The sequence below is a fragment of the Coregonus clupeaformis genome, chromosome 3 (genome assembly GCF_020615455.1).
Source record: "Coregonus clupeaformis isolate EN_2021a chromosome 3, ASM2061545v1, whole genome shotgun sequence".
NCBI lineage: Eukaryota > Metazoa > Chordata > Actinopteri > Salmoniformes > Salmonidae > Coregonus > Coregonus clupeaformis.
Window position 1 is genome coordinate 31,796,851 of NC_059194.1, and position 21,296 is coordinate 31,818,146.

The window sequence follows — 21,296 nt, forward strand, 5'->3', positions numbered from 1 at the left end:
GACCCCCTCTCAATCAGAAAGATTTCTGGCTCCCAGGTGTCTTTTATACAGGTAACGAGCTGAGATTAGGAGCACACTCTTAAAGGGAGTGCTCCTAATCTCAGATTGTTACCTGTATAAAAAGACACCTGTCCACAGAAGCAATCAATCAGATTCCAAACTCTCCACCATGGCCAAGACCAAAGAGCTCTCCAAGGATGTCGGGGACAAGATTGTAGACCTACACAAGGCTGGAATGGGCTACAAGACCATCGCCAAGCAGTTTGGTGAGAAGGTGACAACAGTTGGTGCGATTATTCGCAAATGGAAGAAACACAAAAGAACTGTCAATCTCCCTCGGCCTGGGGCTTCATGCAAGATCTCACCTCGTGGAGTTGCAATGATCATGAGAACGGTGAGGAATCAGCCCAGAACTACACGGGAGGATCTTGTCAATGATCTCAAGGCAGCTGGGACCATAGTCACCAAGAAAACAATTGGCAACACACTACGCCGTGAAGGACTGAAATCCTGCAGCGCCCGCAAGGTCCCCCTGCTCAAGAAAGCACATATAAATGCCCGTCTGAAGTTTGCCAATGAACATCTGAATGATTCAGAAGAGAACTGGGTGAAAGTGTTGTGGACAGATGAGACCGAAATGGGGCTCTTTGGCATCAACTCAACTCGCCGTGTTTGGAGGAGGAGGAATGCTGCCTATGACCCCAAGAACACCATCCCCACCGTCAAACATGGAGGTGGAAACATTATGCTTTGGGGGTGTTTTTCTGCTAAAGGGACAACTTCACCGCATCAAAGGGACGACGGACGGGGCCATGTACCGTCAAATCTTGGGAGAGAACCTCCTTCCCTCAGCCAGGGCATTGAAAATGGGTCGTGGATGGGTATTCCAGCATGACAATGACCCAAAACACACGGCCAAGGCAACAAAGGAGTGGCTCAAGAAGAAGCTTATTAAGGTCCTGGAGTGGCCTTGCCAGTCTCCAGACCTTAATCCCATAGAAAATCTGTGGAGGGAGCTGAAGGTTCGAGTTGCCAAACGTCAGCCTCAAAACCTTAATGACTTGGAGAAGATCTGCAAAGAGGAGTGGGACAAAAATCCCTCCTGAGATGTGTGCAAACCTGGTGGCCAACTACAAGAAACGTCTGACCTCTGTGATTGCCAACAAGGGTTTTGCCACCAAGTACTAAGTCATGTTTTGCAGAGGGGTCAAATACTTATTTCCCTCATTAAAATGCAAATCAATTTATAACATTTTTTACATGCGTTTTTCTGGATTTTTTTGTTGATATTCTGTCTCTCACTATTCAAATAAACCTACCATTAAAATTATAGACTGATCATTTCTTTGTCAGTGGGCAAACGTACAAAATCAGCAGTGGATCAAATACTTTTTTTCCCTCACTGTATGTCTTTGGATGGATTTGCACCCATGATGCAGCAAGCAGTATGTGTGATCCGGAGGCAGCGGCTTAGATCGCTAGACCACCCTAAGCCACTACCCAATGTTCTTCTGCCTCCTGACTCACCTGCATAATTCTGAATTTGAAAGTGATAACAGAAATAAGGCAGGCAGTCTCTTATAATATCCTCCCACTGAAGTCTATTCCCAGAGAACCATCCACTACGTAATGGCAAATCATGTGTATTCACATGCTAGTTCTAGGTTAATGTGGTCCTAATTCAATTACCAAACCCCGAACAGCTGTTTTGTATTACATAGAATATTATTTAACAGATAATCAATTACATAATGCCATAGAGCGATCTTGTGCAAATATTATTGCACACAATACCATGCCATTATTTTTATGAGGGAATGAATGAAGACAGACTAGTTGTGGCGGCTGCCTAGCGCCTACAGCAGGGCTCACCAACCCTGTTCCTGGAGAGCTACCCCCCCTGTAGGTTTTTGCTCCAACCCCAGTCATAACTAACCTAAATCAGTTATCAACCATCTAATTATTAGAATCAGATGTGCTAGATTAGGGTTGGAGCGAAAACCTACAGGACTGTAACTCTCCAGGAACAGGGTTGGAGAGCGAGCCCTGGTCTACACATAGTATCAAGCACTGTCTGGGACATCAGTGCATCTGACATTTCACTGTACAGAGCTTTTTGGTTTTGTCTATCTAGCTAAGCCTACATATTTCAGCTAATTGGGTCAGTGGCAGCCTTCATAGGACCTATTTCATTGTGGCAGTAACCAGTTGCCTTCTCTGCGGGCTAGACAAAACAGTGTGGACCCGCCCCTTTAAGAGAAAGAGGAGTTCCAGCGATTTGAATGCAGCAGATTCAGAATTCACAGTACCCTACCTGCCAGAAAAATAGAGCACTCAAGAGCAGCACCAGGCAACTGCACTTGCATAACAGCCACACGGTCGTGGCCGGAGGAATGGGGGGGGTAGCCAGCTAGTTAGATTTCTGAGAATAAGGAAACGCTCACTACAATCAATTAAGATGGTGTCGTGGATTATCTCCAGGATGGTAGTGTGAGTATGCATTCTGCAGCGTCTGTTTGTTGTAGCGATCGGCTCGTCAGCCCACATCGAGTTCTACAGCTGCATACGATAGCTCGCGCTGCTGTCATCCGTTCGCTGCCATGGCTTGTGCCCAAAGCGCACGCGGACATGTATCTTGATAGCCAGATCGGTAGCGAGCGAGCTAATTTGCGAACAATTAAATTGTCGTTGGTTTGTCTATAGCCCATGGTGCTTAAATGTACATTTTGACCACTGGTGTTTCATAAAACCAGGATTGTAGGCAAACAGCAACACCGTTAGCCAGTGCAAAATTGGCAAGGTAGCTAGTTAATGGTTAGCTGAAATGACAACGCTGCTAGCCAACTGAAGTGAAGGTGGAATGCATAAAATGGTTAACTAACAAGCTTGCTAATGCCATCTACTGAAGCTAATTTACCAATTCATATCGGTTGTGTAACTAAATCAGTAATGCAAAATGCTTTAGTCCTTAATATTGCTAATCGTGCATAATCCTGAGTAGTGCAGGCCCGGCTGCTATGATCATCAAAACATGGCAGCAACTGCACTGTTAGCGTGATACTGACAGCCAGACAAATCATTTAGCGTCAGTGCAGTTACTGTCATATGTTTTGATGATCATAACAGCCGGGCCTGCACTATCAGGATTATGCACTATTCCCAATGTCACCTCAACCAAGTCAAGATTTTACCTGATTTCTCATCGTTGTCATTTGAGTTGTCTTAAAAGGTGCAATATGCAGAACTCGCTCGCCATTTCCTGGTTGCTGAAATTCGAATAGTTAGCCTACTTTTCAGTTTTTGACAAAACAAGAATTAGAGAAGTGTAGAGAATCCATGTACCATCTAAACCGATGTTAAATAACATACATTTTAATTAACCTAAAATATTGTATTTTCAGCTTTTTGAAGCTGGTGTACAAAACTTAAGAACGGGAAGCATAGAAATAGTGTTCATAGAATAAAATCTACAGCTTCTTAGACTTGCTTTCAATGAGAATGACAGATCTAGAACTCACATTTAGGTGATTTTGGTCCGTCGCCCAAAAAGTTACACATTGACGCTTTAACGCTTCATGTCCACCAGATGCTTCACTGTTTGCATTCCGGCGGAATTCATTAATTGTCAATGGAGCAGTCCACAACAATACCTTGTGGCTGCGGTACGTTCTGTGTACCGCATGCGTTCAATATTTTCAACTAGTACGCTGCTTTACCGTGCGGTGTTACAAACTGAAGTACACAGATGCCAACTAGTTAGCTTTTAGCTAGTTGAAAAGCGAAGCACGTGCGTCAACTACCGAAAATGCGGCAAAACAAAATGCATATACATCGGGCGTAATGTGTTATCACGCTGTCAACGTGACAGTGGTGCTGTTTCATAGGGGTGAGACCAATTATGTTTTGGTGAGAGAAAGAGGGAGGCGCATGTCCTTTGATAATGAGACAGTTGAGCTAGGCTCGCCTGTACCCTGGCAGCCAGGCGAGTCAACAGCTGTCTAGATCCAGTTGAGTCCCACACAGTCATCATCGTACATCCCAGAATGTATCTAGCTGTTATCAGCTTACTGTGTTTGTTAATAGTCAGTGTTGTATTTACGTGGTAGGAAAAGGTAAACTCACCTGAAATGGTTTGTGTGGTAAGTTTAGCTATCAAACTATGTTTTCATGTCAACAATAGAAATTGTCATCTTAGTGTGGAACAGGAGCCACAGTTTTACCTCCAATGTAAATAGCGGAACCTGCCTGCTAGTTTTGAAATGCACAGGCGCTGAATAGATGTCATTATTCGCACAGGATTCGTTTTACTGGGGGAGATAGGGTTATGTAATTATGTGCATGAGCACAAATCACCGCATCAGTAATTTAAGTCCCGTTGGAATCTGCCATGTCGGTCATTTTTGCATGGCAGGAGAGTAATAATTCCAGCCGTAAAAAAACAACTGTTTTTCGACAAACTCCAAGGTCCTCTTATAATACTAGTCCCGTGCGAATTGACGTCACTGTTTTGAGAGAAATGTCTGAGTTTGACATGTTGCTCGCGATGCTTAAAACGAAGTGCTGCCCATAGCCTATATATGAAGGGCCTACATGTATCAACATTCAGTGAATGCTTTTGTTTCTACATTGTGTGCCAATAAATTGAACATCGCCAAATGCGTCAGTGAAAAAATATTGGGCCTATTTAATGCAACCCTTGCGGTTAATGGATGCAAAGCAGTATTCCAACTGAGCTAAACTTTTGGAAATGTCAAGTCAGGACTTCTATTGGGGATCGCTAAAATAATGATTAGGATCACACTTCCTTAATTCCAATATTATGGCAACACTATACCAAATAGTTTATAAAGCATACCAAACCTGGGAGCCAAGCTCGAGTTACCAGTGTAGCCTGTTGTCACAAGGACATGTTAAAATACACTACATGACCAAGTATGTGGACACCTGCTCGTCAAACATCTCATTCCAAAATCATGGGCATTAATATGGAGTTGGTTCTGCTCCACTCTTCTGAGAATAAAAATAAAGGCTTTCCACTAGATGTTGGAACATTGCTGCGGGGACTTGATTCTTGTCAGCAACAGAGCATTAGTGAGGTCGAGCACTGATGTTGGGCGACTAGGCCTGGCTCGCAGTCTGCGTTCCAATTCATCCCAAAGGTGTTTGATGGGATTGAGGTCAGGGCTCTGTGCAGGCCAGTCAAGTTCTTCCACACCGATCTCGACAAACCATTTCTGTATGGACCTCGCTTTGTGCAAGGGGGCATGCTGAAACAGGAAAAGGCCTTCCCCAAACTGTTGTCACAAAGTTGGAGAAACACAATCGTTTAGAATGTAATTGTATGCTGTAACATTAAGATTTCCCTTCACTGGCACTAAGGGGCCTAGCACGAACCATGAAAAACAGCCCCAGACCATTATTCATCCTCCACCAAACTTTACAGTTGGCACTATGCATTGGTGCAAGTAGCGTTCTCTTGGCATCTGCCAAACCCAGACTTGACCGTCGGACTGCCAGATGGTGAAGCATGATTCATCACTCCAGAGAACGCATTTCCACTGCTCCAGAGTCCAATGGCGGCGAGCTTTACACCACTCCAGCCGACTTTTGGCATTGTGTATGGTGATCTTAGGCTTGTGTGCGGCTGCTCAGCCATGGAAACCAATTTCATGAAGCTCCCGACGAACAGTTCTTGTGCTGACGTTGCTTCCTGAGGCAGTTTGGAACTCCGTAGTGAGTGTGGCAACCAAGGACAGACTATTTTTACGCGCTTCAGCACTCGGCGGTCGTGGCCTACCACTTCACTGCTGAGACGTTGTTGCTCCGAGACGTTTCCACTTCACAATAACAGCACTTACAGTTGACCGGGGCAGCTCTAGCAGGGCAGAAATTTGATGAACTGACTTGTTGGAAAGGTGGCATCCTATGACGATGCAACGTTGAAAGTCACTGAGCTTTTCAGTGAGGCCATTGTACTGCCAGTGTTTGTCTATGGGAATTGCATGGCTGTGTGCTCGATTTTATACCTGTCAGCAATGGGTGTGGCTAAAACGGCCGAATCCATGAATTTGAAGGGGTGTCCAAATACTTTTGTGTATGTATATATACAGTGAGGGGGGAAAAAAGTATTTGATCCCCTGCTGATTTTGTACGTTTGCCCACTGACAAAGAAATGATCAGTCTATAATTTTAATGGTAGGTTTATTTGAACAGTGAGAGACAGAATAACAACAAAAAAATCAGTTGTTAGACTGATCATTTCTTTGTCAGTGGGCAAACGTACAAAATCAGCAGGGGATCAAATACTTTTTTTCCCTCACTGTACTACAACATTGTAATAGCCACTCAGTTGGTCAAGATGGTCAACCCTGCCCATTTTCATGTTGTAATCCATTACAAGCTCTGGAACAGATAAGTTCCTACCATTTTTAAAAACAACTCCAAAACCCCTGCCACTGTCACTTTAGGCCCAGGCTGTGTAGTACAAGGGTGAATGGTGGGACTTAGGGCATACGCACGCCATGGAAACGTAGGCTCCCCTCTCAGGTGTGCTCTCCATCTTCCCCTCCCTATTCCTCGCCCTCTGCTTCTTCCTCTCCCTTCTCATGGACCTCTCCTCTTCCTCTCTCCCTCTTCCACTCTCTCCTCGCTCCACATCTCTACCCCTCCAATCATCTCTAACTCCTATTCCTCCCTGCCTTTTGCTGCTGAACCCTGACTCTCCACATCACTTCTTTCACTGACCAAGAGGAACAGAGAAACAGAGGGAGAGGAGCAACAAATAGGATACAATTTTAGTCGGGAACATAATCTCTCCCTCTGTCTTTCTCTTCCTTCCTTTCTTTCTCAACCACACATACTCTTTTCCTAATAAGATGTTTCCATTATGAATTGTGATAGTTACACGCCTCCCATTTCTCTCACTAACTACAGAGTGGGACAATGTTAGCTGATAAGTTACAAAGCTGGGACAGTTTCCAGGACAAAACAAGCAACTTGTGAGCTGGCTATGTAAACAAATAACTCATCATATGCGCTCCACTGCGCGGGCATCTTCTACCCTAATACGGCAACTAAGCTTTCAAATAATAGAAAAACAAGGCAATGTATAGCCTATGAATATCTGCACCTAGCAATCATGACAAAGCATAACCTAAGCCCAACCGATAAACACCAATTACTCTAGCCTTCGTTTCGGTGGCTAGTTAGCTGGTTTTCTGTATGGCTAGCTAGTAAAAGTGACAGCTGAGGTTGACGCTTCGTGAGCGCTACCCAAATTCATCACTACACAACTTTTCTTGCCTGACCGACTAACTAGTTAGCTAGCTAGATATAGAAAGCAGCTTGGGCCGTTTCCATATAAATTACATCGGCAGAAACAAGACGAAACAATCAACTTGTTAGCTGACTATATACAGCTAAACACTGCAACTATTTCCATGAGACTGCGCGCAATCGTTCGAGCTCCACCGCTGATGTGCTTGTCTGTACCAACCAAGTTATCATGACATGACAGGATTTGCTAATCTGTGAGCTATTCCCCAAGTTTCACAGCATCAAACGTCGACAACACCAAACATATCTGCTGTTTACTTATTTCACTCATTTCGACATCATCGCTTTTCAAAGTGCAAGGATGTGTGTGAATCTGTATCACCAACCAACATAGATAAAGCCTCTTTCACAGTGAAAAGTCATTCTGCTTCGGTGCTGTCAATTTGAGTAAAAAATACAATTTAGTCAAATGACATAAAACCCTGGTTGATAACAGCCACGCGAATACGACATGTTGTTAGCGAGTTAATTTTGTGATATTGACACTTATTATTGTTAGAAAAACAAGGCCGTTAGCGGCCGCTATAGTAATTTAAAGAAAGTCCGTCGATGGCCGCTATTGGTTCTAATTATATAATTATTCATGAGAGTATATATTTCTTTTTTTATACGTTTTTGCCATTGGGCCTGGGCATCAGACTCCAGAGCCCTTTATTGCAGAGTTGTGTCAATGAGGTGGTTGGTTTTAAATTGGCTAACACTATCACATAGTTTGTGCAGGCTGAAATATGGTGCGTTGGGATGCTATCGGTAACTTTAACATTTGTAACAAGCATTCGTTGTTACACCGCTGTACTTAGACTGCAATTACCACCAGTTACATCTTATTACAGTGTAACTGTATTACAATACTTGTTAGTGTAATAAGGACCCCTTAAAATGAAGTGCTACCTGGAATTTCATCATGGGTCTCTGATCTGTACTATACAAAAATGCACAACTATGGATATAAATAAGAGATGACATTTGAGGTTCTCAATGTATTTTTCTTCATTATAACAAAAATATAGCCCTACACCTTGGGCACAAAAACTAACGTATCAGTCTATGCTACCCCCAGTGTAAGGGAGGACTGTAGCAGGTGACCCAACTGTGGTTTGTGACTACTATAATCTCCCATTGTAGCCAGTAAAGTAGATATGTACATTCATGTTTTCTACTCTAGTGTACTGAACTCTACTGTACTCTACTGTGATGTCCAAACTTGTGAAACATGGGTGCCCTGCCCAATGTCTCCTCTTACTGTAATGTACAGCTACCGATACAGTGCAGAGCAGCACTGGCTCCACACGCATGACTGGGCAAATCACACACAGACACAGACAGAAAGACCTGGATGGACCCAGTGTACACGACACACAAATGGAACAAGCAAAACCCATAGCAGGAAGATTTCCACAGACACAGCCTAAAAGAGGGCCTGGCATACACCATATCACTCAGACAAAGATGGTACACATAATCACAATTTAACCTACACTGGTAGCAGACAGCCTCTGATGGCTGTGTGTGTGGCAGACAGACAGTAAGGCGTGGTTATCCTAGATCTCCCCTCGCTCAGCATTCAGTTCCTGTCACATCAGCAGTAATTGCCAGGCCGACAGGACAGAGGACAGTGTGTGTGTGACTGGATTTATTTTTCCTTTTTTGTGTGTTGCAGGCAGGTTCACATATGGTGACCTGTCATCATCTATCAGTACAGTAGCAGAAATGCTCTCCATGGTTTTCCAATCTTCTGTTTCCTGGAGAGATAATTTATTCCAACAAACCACTGCTGTTTTTTATGTCTAAATGTCACCATATATTATTGCATTACAGCGGGAGCCCTAAGTAGGCTAACAGTGTTTATTTCTTATGAGTGCACATTTTTAGAGCCTGCCCAGAATATGTTCTACTTTCCTTCAAAGCAACCTATTTATGTTGACTCTGAGATCATGGGTTTTAGACTCGAGTCATTTGACTGGATAAATATTGAAACAGGGAAACATTTGTTCAGTGATTGCATCCTGAGGCCATGTTGCCCGGGTGATGTTTACCGTACCTTAACCTCTGATCTCTGACCCATGCCGCCTCCTCGTCCTTCAGCCTGGCCTTCGGGACCCTCTACCCGGCATACTCCTCATACAAGGCCGTCAAGACTAAGAATGTGAAGGAATATGTGAGTACTGTACCTTTTTTATTCCAGTATATTAGTATAGTCTCTTTTGTAGCCATCTCGTATACTAATTCTTATTGAAATAAGATGGGAAAAAGTGATGGTTTTAAAATGGGGTGTAGGCTTTTACTCTCCAATGGGATGCTGCACGTTTCCATTGTCTCTGAGGATGCGAGAGCAGTTCAACTGTATCCATTTAAAAGGGAGCCTCCCAGCTTCCCTCATCCCCGTCAGTGAGCAGAGGGATGAGAAGGAAGTGGGGACCTCTCTCTCCTCCCTCTGGTTGCTATAGAAACCCCACTCTCAATATCTGAGCGGAGGTACATGCAGACTGAGTGGGAGGGAGAGATGCAGAGGAGGATGCCATTTTTTTAGCCTTGTTTTTATTTCTTTTTGCCCCCCCCCCCCTTCAAAATGATTCAGTCAAATGATTTCCACCGTAGCTATCACAGTAGCTATTTATGTAACATCACACATTTTAGCCTGAGTTGTGTAGCTCTTGACATTACAATGTGACTCATCCTCTCAGGCTATTCACTGCAGTTTAGTACTTTTAATTTTTGATATGTCGATAGACATACGGTGCATTTGGAAAGTATTCAGACTCCTTGACTTTTTCCACATTTTGTTACATTACAGCCTTATTCTAAAATGGCTTAAAAAAAAAAAAATCCCCTCATCAATCTACACACAATACCCCATAATGACGAAGCGAAAACAAGGTTGACATTTTTGCAAAAGTATATTTATATTTAAAAAATAAAAGAAATCGAATACATTTACATAACTATTCAGACCCTTTACTGAGTACTTTGTTGAAGTACCTTTGGCAGCGATTACAGCCTTGAGTCTTCTTGGGTATGACGATACAAGCTTGGCACACATGTATTTGGGGAGTTCCTCCCATTCTTCTCTGCAGATGCTCTCAAGCTGTCAGGTTGGATGGGGAGCGTCACTGCACAGCTATTTTCAGGTCTCTCCAGAGATGTTCAATCGGGTTCACGTCCGGGCTCTGGCTGGGCCACTCAAGGACGTTCAGAGATTTGTCCCGAACCCACTCCTGCGTTGTCTTGGCTGTGTGCTTAGGGTCGTTGTCCTGTTGGAAGGTGAACCTTCGCCCCAGTCTGAGGTCCTGAGCGCTCTGGAACAGGTTTTCATCAAGGACATCTCTTTACTTTGCTCCGTTCATCTTTCCCTCTATCCTGATTAGTCTCCAAGTCCCTGCCGCTGAGAAACATCTCTACAGCATGATGCTGCCACCACCATGCTTCACCGTAGGGATGGTGCCAGGTTTACTCCAGACGTGACGCTTGGTATTTAGGCCAGAGTTCAATAATGGTTTTGTCAGACCAGAGAATCTTGTTTCACATGGTCAGAGTCCTTTTGTTGCCTTTGGGCAAACTCCAAGTGGGCTGTTGTGCCTCTTTTGAGGAGTGGCTTCCATCTGGCCACTCTATCATAAAGGCCTGATTGGTGGAGTGCTGCAGAGTGGTACCCATCGGGTTCTTGGCCACCTCCCTGACCAAGGCCCTTCTCCCCCCGATTGCTCAGTTTGGCCGGGCGGCCAGCTCTAGGAAGAGTCTTGGCGGTTCCAAACTTCTTCCATTTAAGAATGATGGAGGCCACTGTGTTCTTGGACCTTCAATGCTGCAGAAATGTTTTTGTACCCTTCCCCAGATCTGTGCCTTGACACAATCCTGTCTCGGAGCTCTACGGATAATTCCTTCTACCTCATGGCTTGGTTTTTGCACTGTCAACTGTGGGACCATATATAGACGTGTGTGTGTGTGTGTGTGTGTGTGTGTGTGCCTTTCCAAATCATGTCCAATCAATTGAATTTACCACAGGTGGACTCCAAGTTGTAGAAACATCTCAAGGATGATCAATGGAAACAGGATGCACCTGAGCTCTATTTCGAATCTCATAGCAAAGGGTCTGAATACTTATGTAAATAAGGTATTTGTTTTATTTTTAATACATTTGCAAACATTTCTCTACTTGTTTTCGCTTTGTCATTATGGGGTATTGTGTGTAGATAGAGGAAAAACATTAATTTAATCAATTTTAGAATAAGGCTGCAACGTAACAATGTGGAAAAAGGGAAGGGGTCCGAATACGTTCCGAATGCACAGTATTTAGATGTTTGTGTGACATTCTGTCAGTGTGACATTTAGGATTTATCCATAAATCTTGCTAATTATATTGCAATAATTGATGGTACACACTGACTGGATTTTATTCCTTGCCCATCCTTTGGCAGTGATAAACCATGCATACTGATTTGGTCTATAAGGGCCGTAACATATGCATACTCGTGTGTGTGTGTGTGTGTGAGGGAGACGGTGAATGATGTATATGTGTCTTGTCACATTCTTACGACAGCTTACTGTAGGCTATGCTTTCATGTGCTCTATTTGGGACGCTCTCACCATCGTTTGTGTGTGTCCAGGTGAAATGGATGATGTACTGGATAGTGTTTGCGTTATTCACCACGGCGGAGACCCTCACAGACCTGTTCATGTCCTGGTGAGTCCTGGTTGGTCACCTCTGACAACTGCCCTACAGCCACTATACAACACTAGTCCCTAGGACAATCCCTAGGAGCAATATACTTTGACAATATCTATTCATGGTGTAGGTAGGCTGTTGCCTTCTGAAATGTACCACGATATCAGAGCAAATGCTTGGTACACCCTTTGGTACATGAAAGAGGAAATGATGATATTGTTTCTGTGAAATCTATTCTTCTGTCCTGCCTATTAAGTATCTCCTGTTGGTATGAAAAATGTATGCACTCACTAACTGTAAGTCGCTCTGGATAAGAGCGTCTGCTAAATGACTAAAATCTTGGTGTGGTTGTCCATGCAGGTTTCCTTTCTACTTTGAGTTGAAGATAGCCTTTGTGATCTGGCTCCTGTCTCCGTACACTAAGGGCTCCAGCGTGCTCTACCGCAAGTTTGTCCACCCCACCTTGTCCAACAAGGAGAAGGTAAAGTGTAACTCTTAACCCTGAACTCCCACCCTAACCCTGTCCAACAAAGAGCGGGTGAGAGGTCACAATAAGCTTCAGCTCTGTCTGCCCGTCAGTTCTCAACTGGTTAGATGCACTGACGCGTATTTCTCTTTGTCTACTCTCTGTTTTGCGTGACTGTCACCCTCTTTCTCTCTCTCTGTCTACCTATTTCTGTTTCTCTCCTGCTTTTTCCTTTTTGTCTCCCTTTTTCTGTTTCTCTTTCTCTTTCCCCATGTTCTGTCATGTAGGAAATAGACGAATACATAACCCAGGCCAAAGACCGTAGTTATGAGACTATGATGAGATTTGGGAAGAGAGGGCTGAACTTGGCTGCTACCGCTGCAGTCACTGCAGCTAGCAAGGTAAGCAAGGCCCCGGGCCCTGACTAGGGGTGGGTGTGTGCTTGTCTGTCTGCACCCGGCGTTTCCTTGTGCAAGAGTGTATGTTTTGTCCTATGTGCCATCCTGTGTGTTTGTCACCTCAAGGCGTTTGAGGTGTGTGTGTTCGTTCTTATTGTATGTACATTTGCCTTAGCACTGGGATGCTGCAGGGCGTCTGTCTGTATATGCATACATCTCTACCCTGCAGTGTGTGTGTGTGTGTGTGTGTGTGCAGGGCCAGGGCGTGCTGTCGGAGAAGCTGCGTAGTTTCAGCATGCAGGACCTGACTCTGATCAACGATGGGGAGGAGCTGGGCCTGCGTTCCTCTGAGCCCCGCATGAGGAGAGACGCCATGGACGACATGGCTACTGGAAGCAGCACGCTATCTAACACCCTGCCCCGCGCCAAAGCCACACGCCAGAGTGGGTAACGCGCACTAACGCTGCCCTGCGCCGTGACTGCTTCCACACGGCAGAGTGTATATAATGCATGTGTACAGATTACTGTGAATAATGGGGTATGTGGAACAACTCGCCCCTGTCAGATCAGTGGTCACAAAGGAAGGAGAAATGACAGCCATTTTAGTCGTAGCATTACAGTACGCTGACTTGTCTGTCTGTACTCTGTGCCTATTGTCTAACAGGTCTTATTTGTACAGGGCAGGGAGGGAGGGGGTGAAGTCATGTGAATAAATAAAAAAAAAACAACAACTGCAGGATGCCAGGGAGGAAACTCTCCAGATGGGGGGGGGGGAGCATGTGATGTCAGTGGGTTGGAGGAGAAGTGGGGGGTCTTTGTGTCTGACTGCACAGCTCTGTCTCTGTGGGGCTGGCAGTTTGTGAATACAGGGAGAAAAGGAGAGCGAGGATGGTGGAAGGGAATAAATTGAGTTAATGGGCAGTATGGCATGAAAGGCGGGGAAGAGGACAACTAGTGTAGCAAAGAGACCGACTGATAGACAGACTATAACAGAGGAAACAGTTTGGTAATGCGTGAGCTCCTGTTATTGGCTATAGGCATGTACTCTAGTCTCATTCACCAACCATGTGTCTGATCGGAGAGCCTAGAAACCTGGGGTGTCTTCTCTATGAAGCAAACGGAATGAAACTAGGAGGGACCTACCTGAATTTGTCAAATGGAAACACTTGTTTTCGTTGCAAAACTTTTTCTGTTTGGTGTAAACGGTTTCTGTTGCAAAACGTTTTGCTACGGTGTACAACTAATGAATACTCCCCTGGCACATAAGTGGGAACGTGAAGATGATGATTTCACTCATGACAGCCCACAATCCCTCTGTCCAATCTCACAGCTCGTTCCTCCATGGTCCCTCATCTTGACGAATCATCGCAGCACAGCTCGGACCAATCAGACACCAGGAGCATCACCACGGAGCATTCCGACGAGGACGTCGTGGAGAAGGCCCCCGTGAAACGCACGGCTAGCGTCAAGGCAACCAAAAAACCTGCCGCTGCCAAGACAGAGGTAGGGGATCACACACAGAGTGGAGTGAGACTAGGGCTTATGCATTATTTCTGACAGGTGAGTGACTGCTTCTTCTGCGCTGAGGAGAGTCAGAAAATGTGCGTACCAGTATTGTGTGAATGTGTATAATATAGAAATCAAAAAGAGGAATAGTGCACATACCACTCTGTCACAACACAACCCTCAGTGAAGGACAAAGCCAATACAGTCTCGCCCCACTCTTAACTACTAACATGTTTAAGTGTGTGCGTGCATGCATGTGTGCAAGTCACAGCGTCACCCACAGTTGGACTGTATAATCCTCCAATAGAAATACTCTCATATATTAGCACATATTACCATGTATGAATATCAGCTCCTCACTCTCGCCTTCTCCAGCAGCTGCATAGAAGCTGCCCTAGACACTGTTCAAGGATCAGCTTACCCTCCCAGAGTCTTTAATATTATCCATAGTGGAGGGAAATGCTAAACTGACCTTAGATCTGTGTGTAAGGGAAACATCATCCTACTCTACTGCAGCACTAGCCGATTAAACTCAACTCCACTATTTATGATGGAGTTTAGCAGTGACTAGTGTGTACAGACTGGAGCTCAGACGTCAAATAAAATGATCAAAAAAAGATTTCAGCACCCAAAGAATAGCCCGCAATTGCACACAACATTGTTCTTTGGGTGCTGAAATAAATGTTGTGACGTCGGAGCTCCTGTCAGCCCACACTAGTTGCCGATCAACTCCATCGTAAATGGTTGAGTTTAGTTGGCTACTCCAGCACAGGCCTGTGGTATTTGAAGCAGCCTCCAGCAGTGGAGCTCCCATGGGAGACTGGCAGGAGAGTTTGTTAGGATCAAAATAAATATGAAAGGAGCAAAGTCCAGGTAAAAAGTTAGAGGAAAACCCAACAGTCTTCTGAAACCTAACCCTGGGATAGGGTTTTATTTTTCAGTGGGACAATTACACACGTTTTTGCAAAAAACACCGGAATTGCTTTCCAAAAGGTGTTGAGTGGTCTAGACTCAGTCCTGACTTAAATCAATGGATAAAAAACAATGGATATACTGGGTTGGCCTAAGAGTTGTGCAAAGTTGATAGAATCTTAATGAAAATGATTCACAGCTGTAATTGCTTCCACCAAGTACTAACTCGGGCGGGTGGAGGAGACTTATTCAATTATGATATTTCAGTTGATTGTTAACTTAATTTGGTAAATGTTCTATAACTTTCTTTCACTTTGGAAATGTGGAGTAGGTTGTGTAGATCTGTAGGAAGAATCTAATTGAATCCCTATTTTACATTTAAAAATGAAGGCAGCAAAATGTGAAAAGTTCAAGGGGGTGTAGACTTTCTATAGGCACTGTATATACGGCTCAATAATACATGACTGGTGTCTATAGCATGGGTTGTGTATAGGAAGATTTGTGTGCGCGCCATGGACTAATTCAGGAATGCAGTGTGTAGGTTGTAAGATGGCTCTTGTGCGAGTGAGTCTGCCCACTTAGGACACAATAAGCCCCTGTCCAAGTTCTCTGAAGACCTATTTCTCTCATTGTTTTTTTGCTCTGTCGTTTCTTAATTTCTAATTTTCTGTTTTGTAAACTCCTCTTCCCCCTCGTTTCTCTTCCCTCCTGTCAGACTACGACTAAGACGGTGAAAAAGACACCAAAGAAGAAGACTACCACTACAGCTATAGCCAGCAACAACGGCGACTCCCAATGATACCTGTATCTGCTGTCCCTATCTACACCATACTTTACACCACTACACACACACACACTCAGACAGCCAAGGACCTCTGGACAGTCACTATATATATATATGGCCAGCTTCATGTCAACTCACCGGTTTAGTTCTAATATATGGCCAGCTTCATGTCAACAGCACTGTTCTTTTTATTTAGACCGCTGCTTACATTTGAGGTTGTATAGTCATTGCCATCAGTGTAAGTGCATGTTTTGTTTGAGATAATGGCAGTGATAGCCTGTTATCTGAAATGAAAATGTGTTGCTTCCTTCCTCCTGTACTGTTTATAGCCTTCTCTGTGAGTCCATCCAAGGCCTCACACTGGATTGACTTGATTTAATCCTCTCGGCCCCCTTGGGAGCATAGGGTGTCCACCATGGCTCTTCACCTCACTCACTGTGCAAGGGCTTTTGCGTCTTGCCAGGAGATTCCTGCTGGATTATTGGAGATGCATTATTTCTCAGGATCAGCTTACCCTGCCTGAGTCCTTATGTTCTCCATAGTGAAGGGAAATGCTAAACTGGCCTTAGATCAGTGTGTTAAGGGCAGCATTCCAATCAGTATGTTATCTACTCTCTATTGGAGGGTAGCTTGAGGCTTCCATTCATGGGAAGGTACTCTAGTGGACTTGGCATGTCTGAAGGAGAGAGCAGGGAAGAGCGGAGAGAGGGGGATGGGTGCAAAATGAGAGTTGTGGGCCGGACAGACTAGCTCTGCTCAACATGTCCCTACTACATAGACCACAGTCTCACCACTGGCTGTAGAAATCTATAGGGCCAGGTCCCTGTCCCCATTGGGAAGTCTGTCTGTACATGGCTGTGGTTGTGTCATCTTTGGAACGCAGAGGACATTCTGGGAGCACTTAGGTCTCTAACTGTGTTAAGCCCATGCCATGGTTTCTCATATCATTCACTCTGTTGTGGAGCAGTAGGACCTATCGAGACTAAACACTTGGTCACGCACCGAAAGAGCGATGAACAGATCGGTTTGTTCCCCCTCTCTGTTCCTCTCCCTCTGGACAACTCTCCTCACTCTGTTCAGAACAGTCCTGCAGAAAGACCCACAGATTCAGGCGTCATTACCTTTTTCTGTTTGTATGTTTTGTGTGCGTGTGACACAGTATGTGTGTGTGTGTGTGTATTTTTGGAACATGACCACACTTCTGTTTTCCCTCTCCTCTGTTGACCGAACTGCATAGAGCCAGAATGACAGCGTTCTATGACCACTTAGAATCACTTGCATTTTATTTGATCATTTTAAAACTCAATACAACCACACGTGGATAATGCATTTAAAATCCTTTAGGATGACACAGTTAATGGTCCTATTAAATTACTCAATGTATCAACAATACATAGTAGGCCTATGCTACACAGTAGACCTAGCCTACTAGGCATGTTTGGGTTAAAGATAATGAATACATTTTTTAACTTGTATAGCGCTTTTCAAAGAATCTCAAAGCGCATAAAAAGTAAAACATTCAGATGATGGAGATTGAAAGTCTGTCGGTTTGGGATTAAGTTGAGGCAATTTGTGCTGGAAAGGCATTGTAGGTTCAGAGGAGAGGGCACTGACGGGACAGCCAAGTAGAAACAAAGACAGTCTGGAAAAACAGCCCTTTTCTGAATGGTCAGTCACCCACCTGGGTAATGCCACGGCTGCTGAAAAGCCACCACATCTTGGCAGTGGTTAGGAGCATTCCCTTAACAGTCCCTGACCTTCCTCTGCTACCTCTGGCCACAGTATGCAGTCCTTGGTGTAATACTTCCAAACAGATTAAACAAAAAAACAGATTATTTGAATCCAGACAAACGGATAGCTATCAAGCCAAAATATAGAATTTTAATCACAATCCTGCAACTCTGAGAGTCAAGACCACATAAATAATGTACAATATTTACAGAGCTCTCTGCCTAGGCTGTTACGATGCCATGGCAACCACGGAACCAATAAGCATAGTATTATAACCATCAATAACCATTATAACCATCAAGGTCTTACACTGCAGCGCTTAGCCTAGCTATACTGTGCTCTTCTGTGTCTGACAACCAAACATTTTAATTGAATTGTGTTAGGCTTGTGTTTAGGATTATTTTAGTTTACTCTAAATTGGCAGACACAGGACGTGTTGACATTAGAGCTAGCGGTGTCAGGGTGGTGTAGTACTCCATTAGGAAGACCTTCAGGCTCTTACCTGGGTGAGATCACCACAGTCTGACTAGTCAAATATCTGAGGGATCAACTACTATAGTCATATATTCTGTCACTAAGCATTGACAACTATTGTATAATATATGACTTATGTCACACACTACAGCGTTTTGACATATTCCCGATTTTAGGTTAGCTATCCATGACTATCTCTACTTCCGGGCCTGTATCTACAAAGCGTCTCAAGCGTAGGAGTGCTGATCTAGGATCAGGACCCTACCTGTCCGCATAATCTTATCAATTAATCAAATCTGAAAGATCAGCACTCCTACACAGACGATTTTAAGGACACTGGGCCCAGATGTCTGTTAATCTAGTGTCTCGATAATATCCTTGTTTCTCTGAACCATTAGGAGTGCAGTTAAACTAGCATGTCTGACGTTAGCCATCTCAAACATGGTGGAAACTGGCTTACCCTGTTAGGATACTGTGGATACGTTTACATCTATCTATCTTCCAATAGTGTCTAAAGGTGTTAAAACATGTGCCCTGCTAGTGTTTTACTTTAAAAAATACATCCACAGCATACTGGTAGGGTTTTTGGACAAATCTCCTTTAGGGAATCTAATCAATGCCCCTTAAACTATTGCTTTGTCTGAAATCTAACCCTAACCTTGTCCCTACCCTCAGACACCTCTTGTCAATATCCCCTAGATACTGTGGTAGAGTGCAAAGGATTGCATGGGATTAGCTAAAAACAATGTGGTAAGAGCTCCACCTAGCTTCCTTGTAGGTTATGTTGAGTATCCACCATGTTGAGCTTTGTCTTACACCCTTCTGATCCTCTCATATCTAGGAGTGTTGGGTTAATTGGAACCTAAGGGGTAGATCTTTTTTTATGGGTTCCTTTTTTGCTTTGGGCAGGTTTTATTTGGCGTTCTCTTTAATCAGTGTAGGTTGAAAGCATGAGGCTACTTACTGCGCTTGTGTGTTGCTGCTGTCTGCAGTGTGACACTGATTTGAACCAGTAGGGGGAGACATACTCCAACTGTTTGAGCTACTGAAGTGTTTGAAGTTACTTACAACATGTACACACTTTATGTAAAAGTAATTCTCTGATTTGTATAAAAGAGCTTGCTTGCCTTATATCACTCTTCTTGAATACATAGTTTTTGCTTTTGTAAAACTTTATTTGGGTTTTAAAATTAAATCATATTGGATTTCCTTAAGAGGCACCTCAACCCCTCTAAAAGTCTTATGCTGTGAAGAGTGCTACTTGTGGTTTTAATCTCGTCTCGATTTTTCTCTATCTCAAGAAGAGGCATTTTAATTGGTTAGTGAACGACCAATAACAGTTGATTTCCTTGTCCCAATCCTGTAGGAATTTGCTCAGAGAATGGGAATTCCACAGTCTGGTATTTTGAAAATGGTGTGTTTGGTAACGGCCAAACTGAAGCCATGTAGCCCCAACCTTTCTTTTACACTGTCTGCTCCCCCCTCTCTATCAGGCTGGTTGCATATTCCACGAAGAAGGCAATTCGATTGTGTACTTTTTCTGTTTTAATTTTCTACTGTTTGCACTGAAGAAAAGATGGCACACCCTTTTGAACGCTTTCTAGTTGTCATAACAACATTACTTGACATTTTAATGAGTTCATTTCCATTTTTTGATATTTATTTATTGTTTTTATTTTTGTGTGTGGAATCAGTATTGTGTACAGGAACGCTCATTGTGAGAATATTCTGGATATTAATATTGTTTGTGCCAACTATCAATACTCCACTGTAATTAAGGATGACAGTCATGTACCAATAACTGCTACTAATAAAGAAAAAATATTACACGTTATGTGTTTTCAATTATTTTACCTTATTGCCAGTAACTTGTAACTGCTAATAATTTAAAGGTACTTATATTTAAAGCTGCAATATGTAAAGTTTTGGGTGAAATGTGAGTTACAGATCTGTCATTCTCATTGAAAGCAAGTCTATGAAGCAGTAGATCTGCCTTTTCTATGCTTCCCATTAAGTTTAGTTTTTGAGTCTTTTACTTTCGGTTTTGTACACAAGCTGAAAATACAATATTTTTGGTTGTTGAAAATATATTTTGCAGAGGTTTAGATGGTACAATGATTCTCTACACTATACATTGCTTGTTTTGTCACACTGAAATTAGGCAAACTATTAGAATTTTTGCAACCAGGAAATTGAGATTTCTGCATATTGCACCTTTTTTAAAAATGTTACCTTCATCCCTCTTTAAAGATTTCCTTGTCATGCATTCCAAGATTAAAGGTGAACTGCACTCACCGATTCTGCATGTGTTTCTTCCGGTGCTCATTTAATAAGAAATGCAAAGGCTGTTACTGAAGGCCAAACGAGAGTTGTCTTTGGGGTGTGGTTTAATGTGGGTGTTTCTTGGGTGTGTCTTTTTGCCATTCAATCACAACAAACAAGGCACTAGTGAGTAACTTATTGACAGCGAGATGAGCTAAGCTAGTTTTGCTATGGAGAGAAGGTTTGAAGCTCAGGACTTCTCCCCTCCTGACTGACTCGCCATCTCAAGATCTGCTAATTCCATTCTACAGTGTGTGTGTATGTATATGTATGTTAGTACCAGTCAGAAGTTTGGACACCACCTCATTCAAGGGTTTCTTTATTTTTACATTTTCTACATTGTAGAATAATAGTGAAGACAAACTATGATATACAGTGGGGGGGGGAAAAAAGTATTTAGTCAGCCACCAATTGTGCAAGTTCTCCCACTTAAAAAGATGAGAGGCCTGTAATTTTCATCATAGGTACACGTCAACTATGACAGACAAAATGAGGAAAGAAAATCACATTTGTAGGATTTTTAATGAATTTATTTGCAAATTATGGTGGAAAATAAGTATTTGGTCAATAACAAAAGTTTCTCAATACTTTTATATACCCTTTGTTGGCAATGACACAGGTCAAACGTTTTCTGTAAGTCTTCATAACGTTTTCACACACTGTTGCTGGTGTTTTGTCCCATTCCTCCATGCAGATCTCCTCTAG

General features: G+C 43.4%; 1 protein-coding gene across 1 annotated transcript; it reads left to right on the forward strand.

The window, feature by feature from the left end:
• Positions 1-2,281: 2,281 nt before the first annotated feature.
• Positions 2,282-20,098, forward strand: LOC121544760 (receptor expression-enhancing protein 2). The gene is made up of 8 exons (XM_041854889.2): positions 2,282-2,490; positions 9,421-9,493; positions 11,940-12,016; positions 12,359-12,479; positions 12,752-12,865; positions 13,119-13,305; positions 14,193-14,365; positions 15,996-20,098. The coding sequence occupies exons 1-8, from the start codon at positions 2,459-2,461 to the stop codon at positions 16,077-16,079; spliced, it is 861 nt and encodes a 286-aa protein (XP_041710823.2). The 5' UTR covers positions 2,282-2,458; the 3' UTR covers positions 16,080-20,098.
• Positions 20,099-21,296: the final 1,198 nt, after the last annotated feature.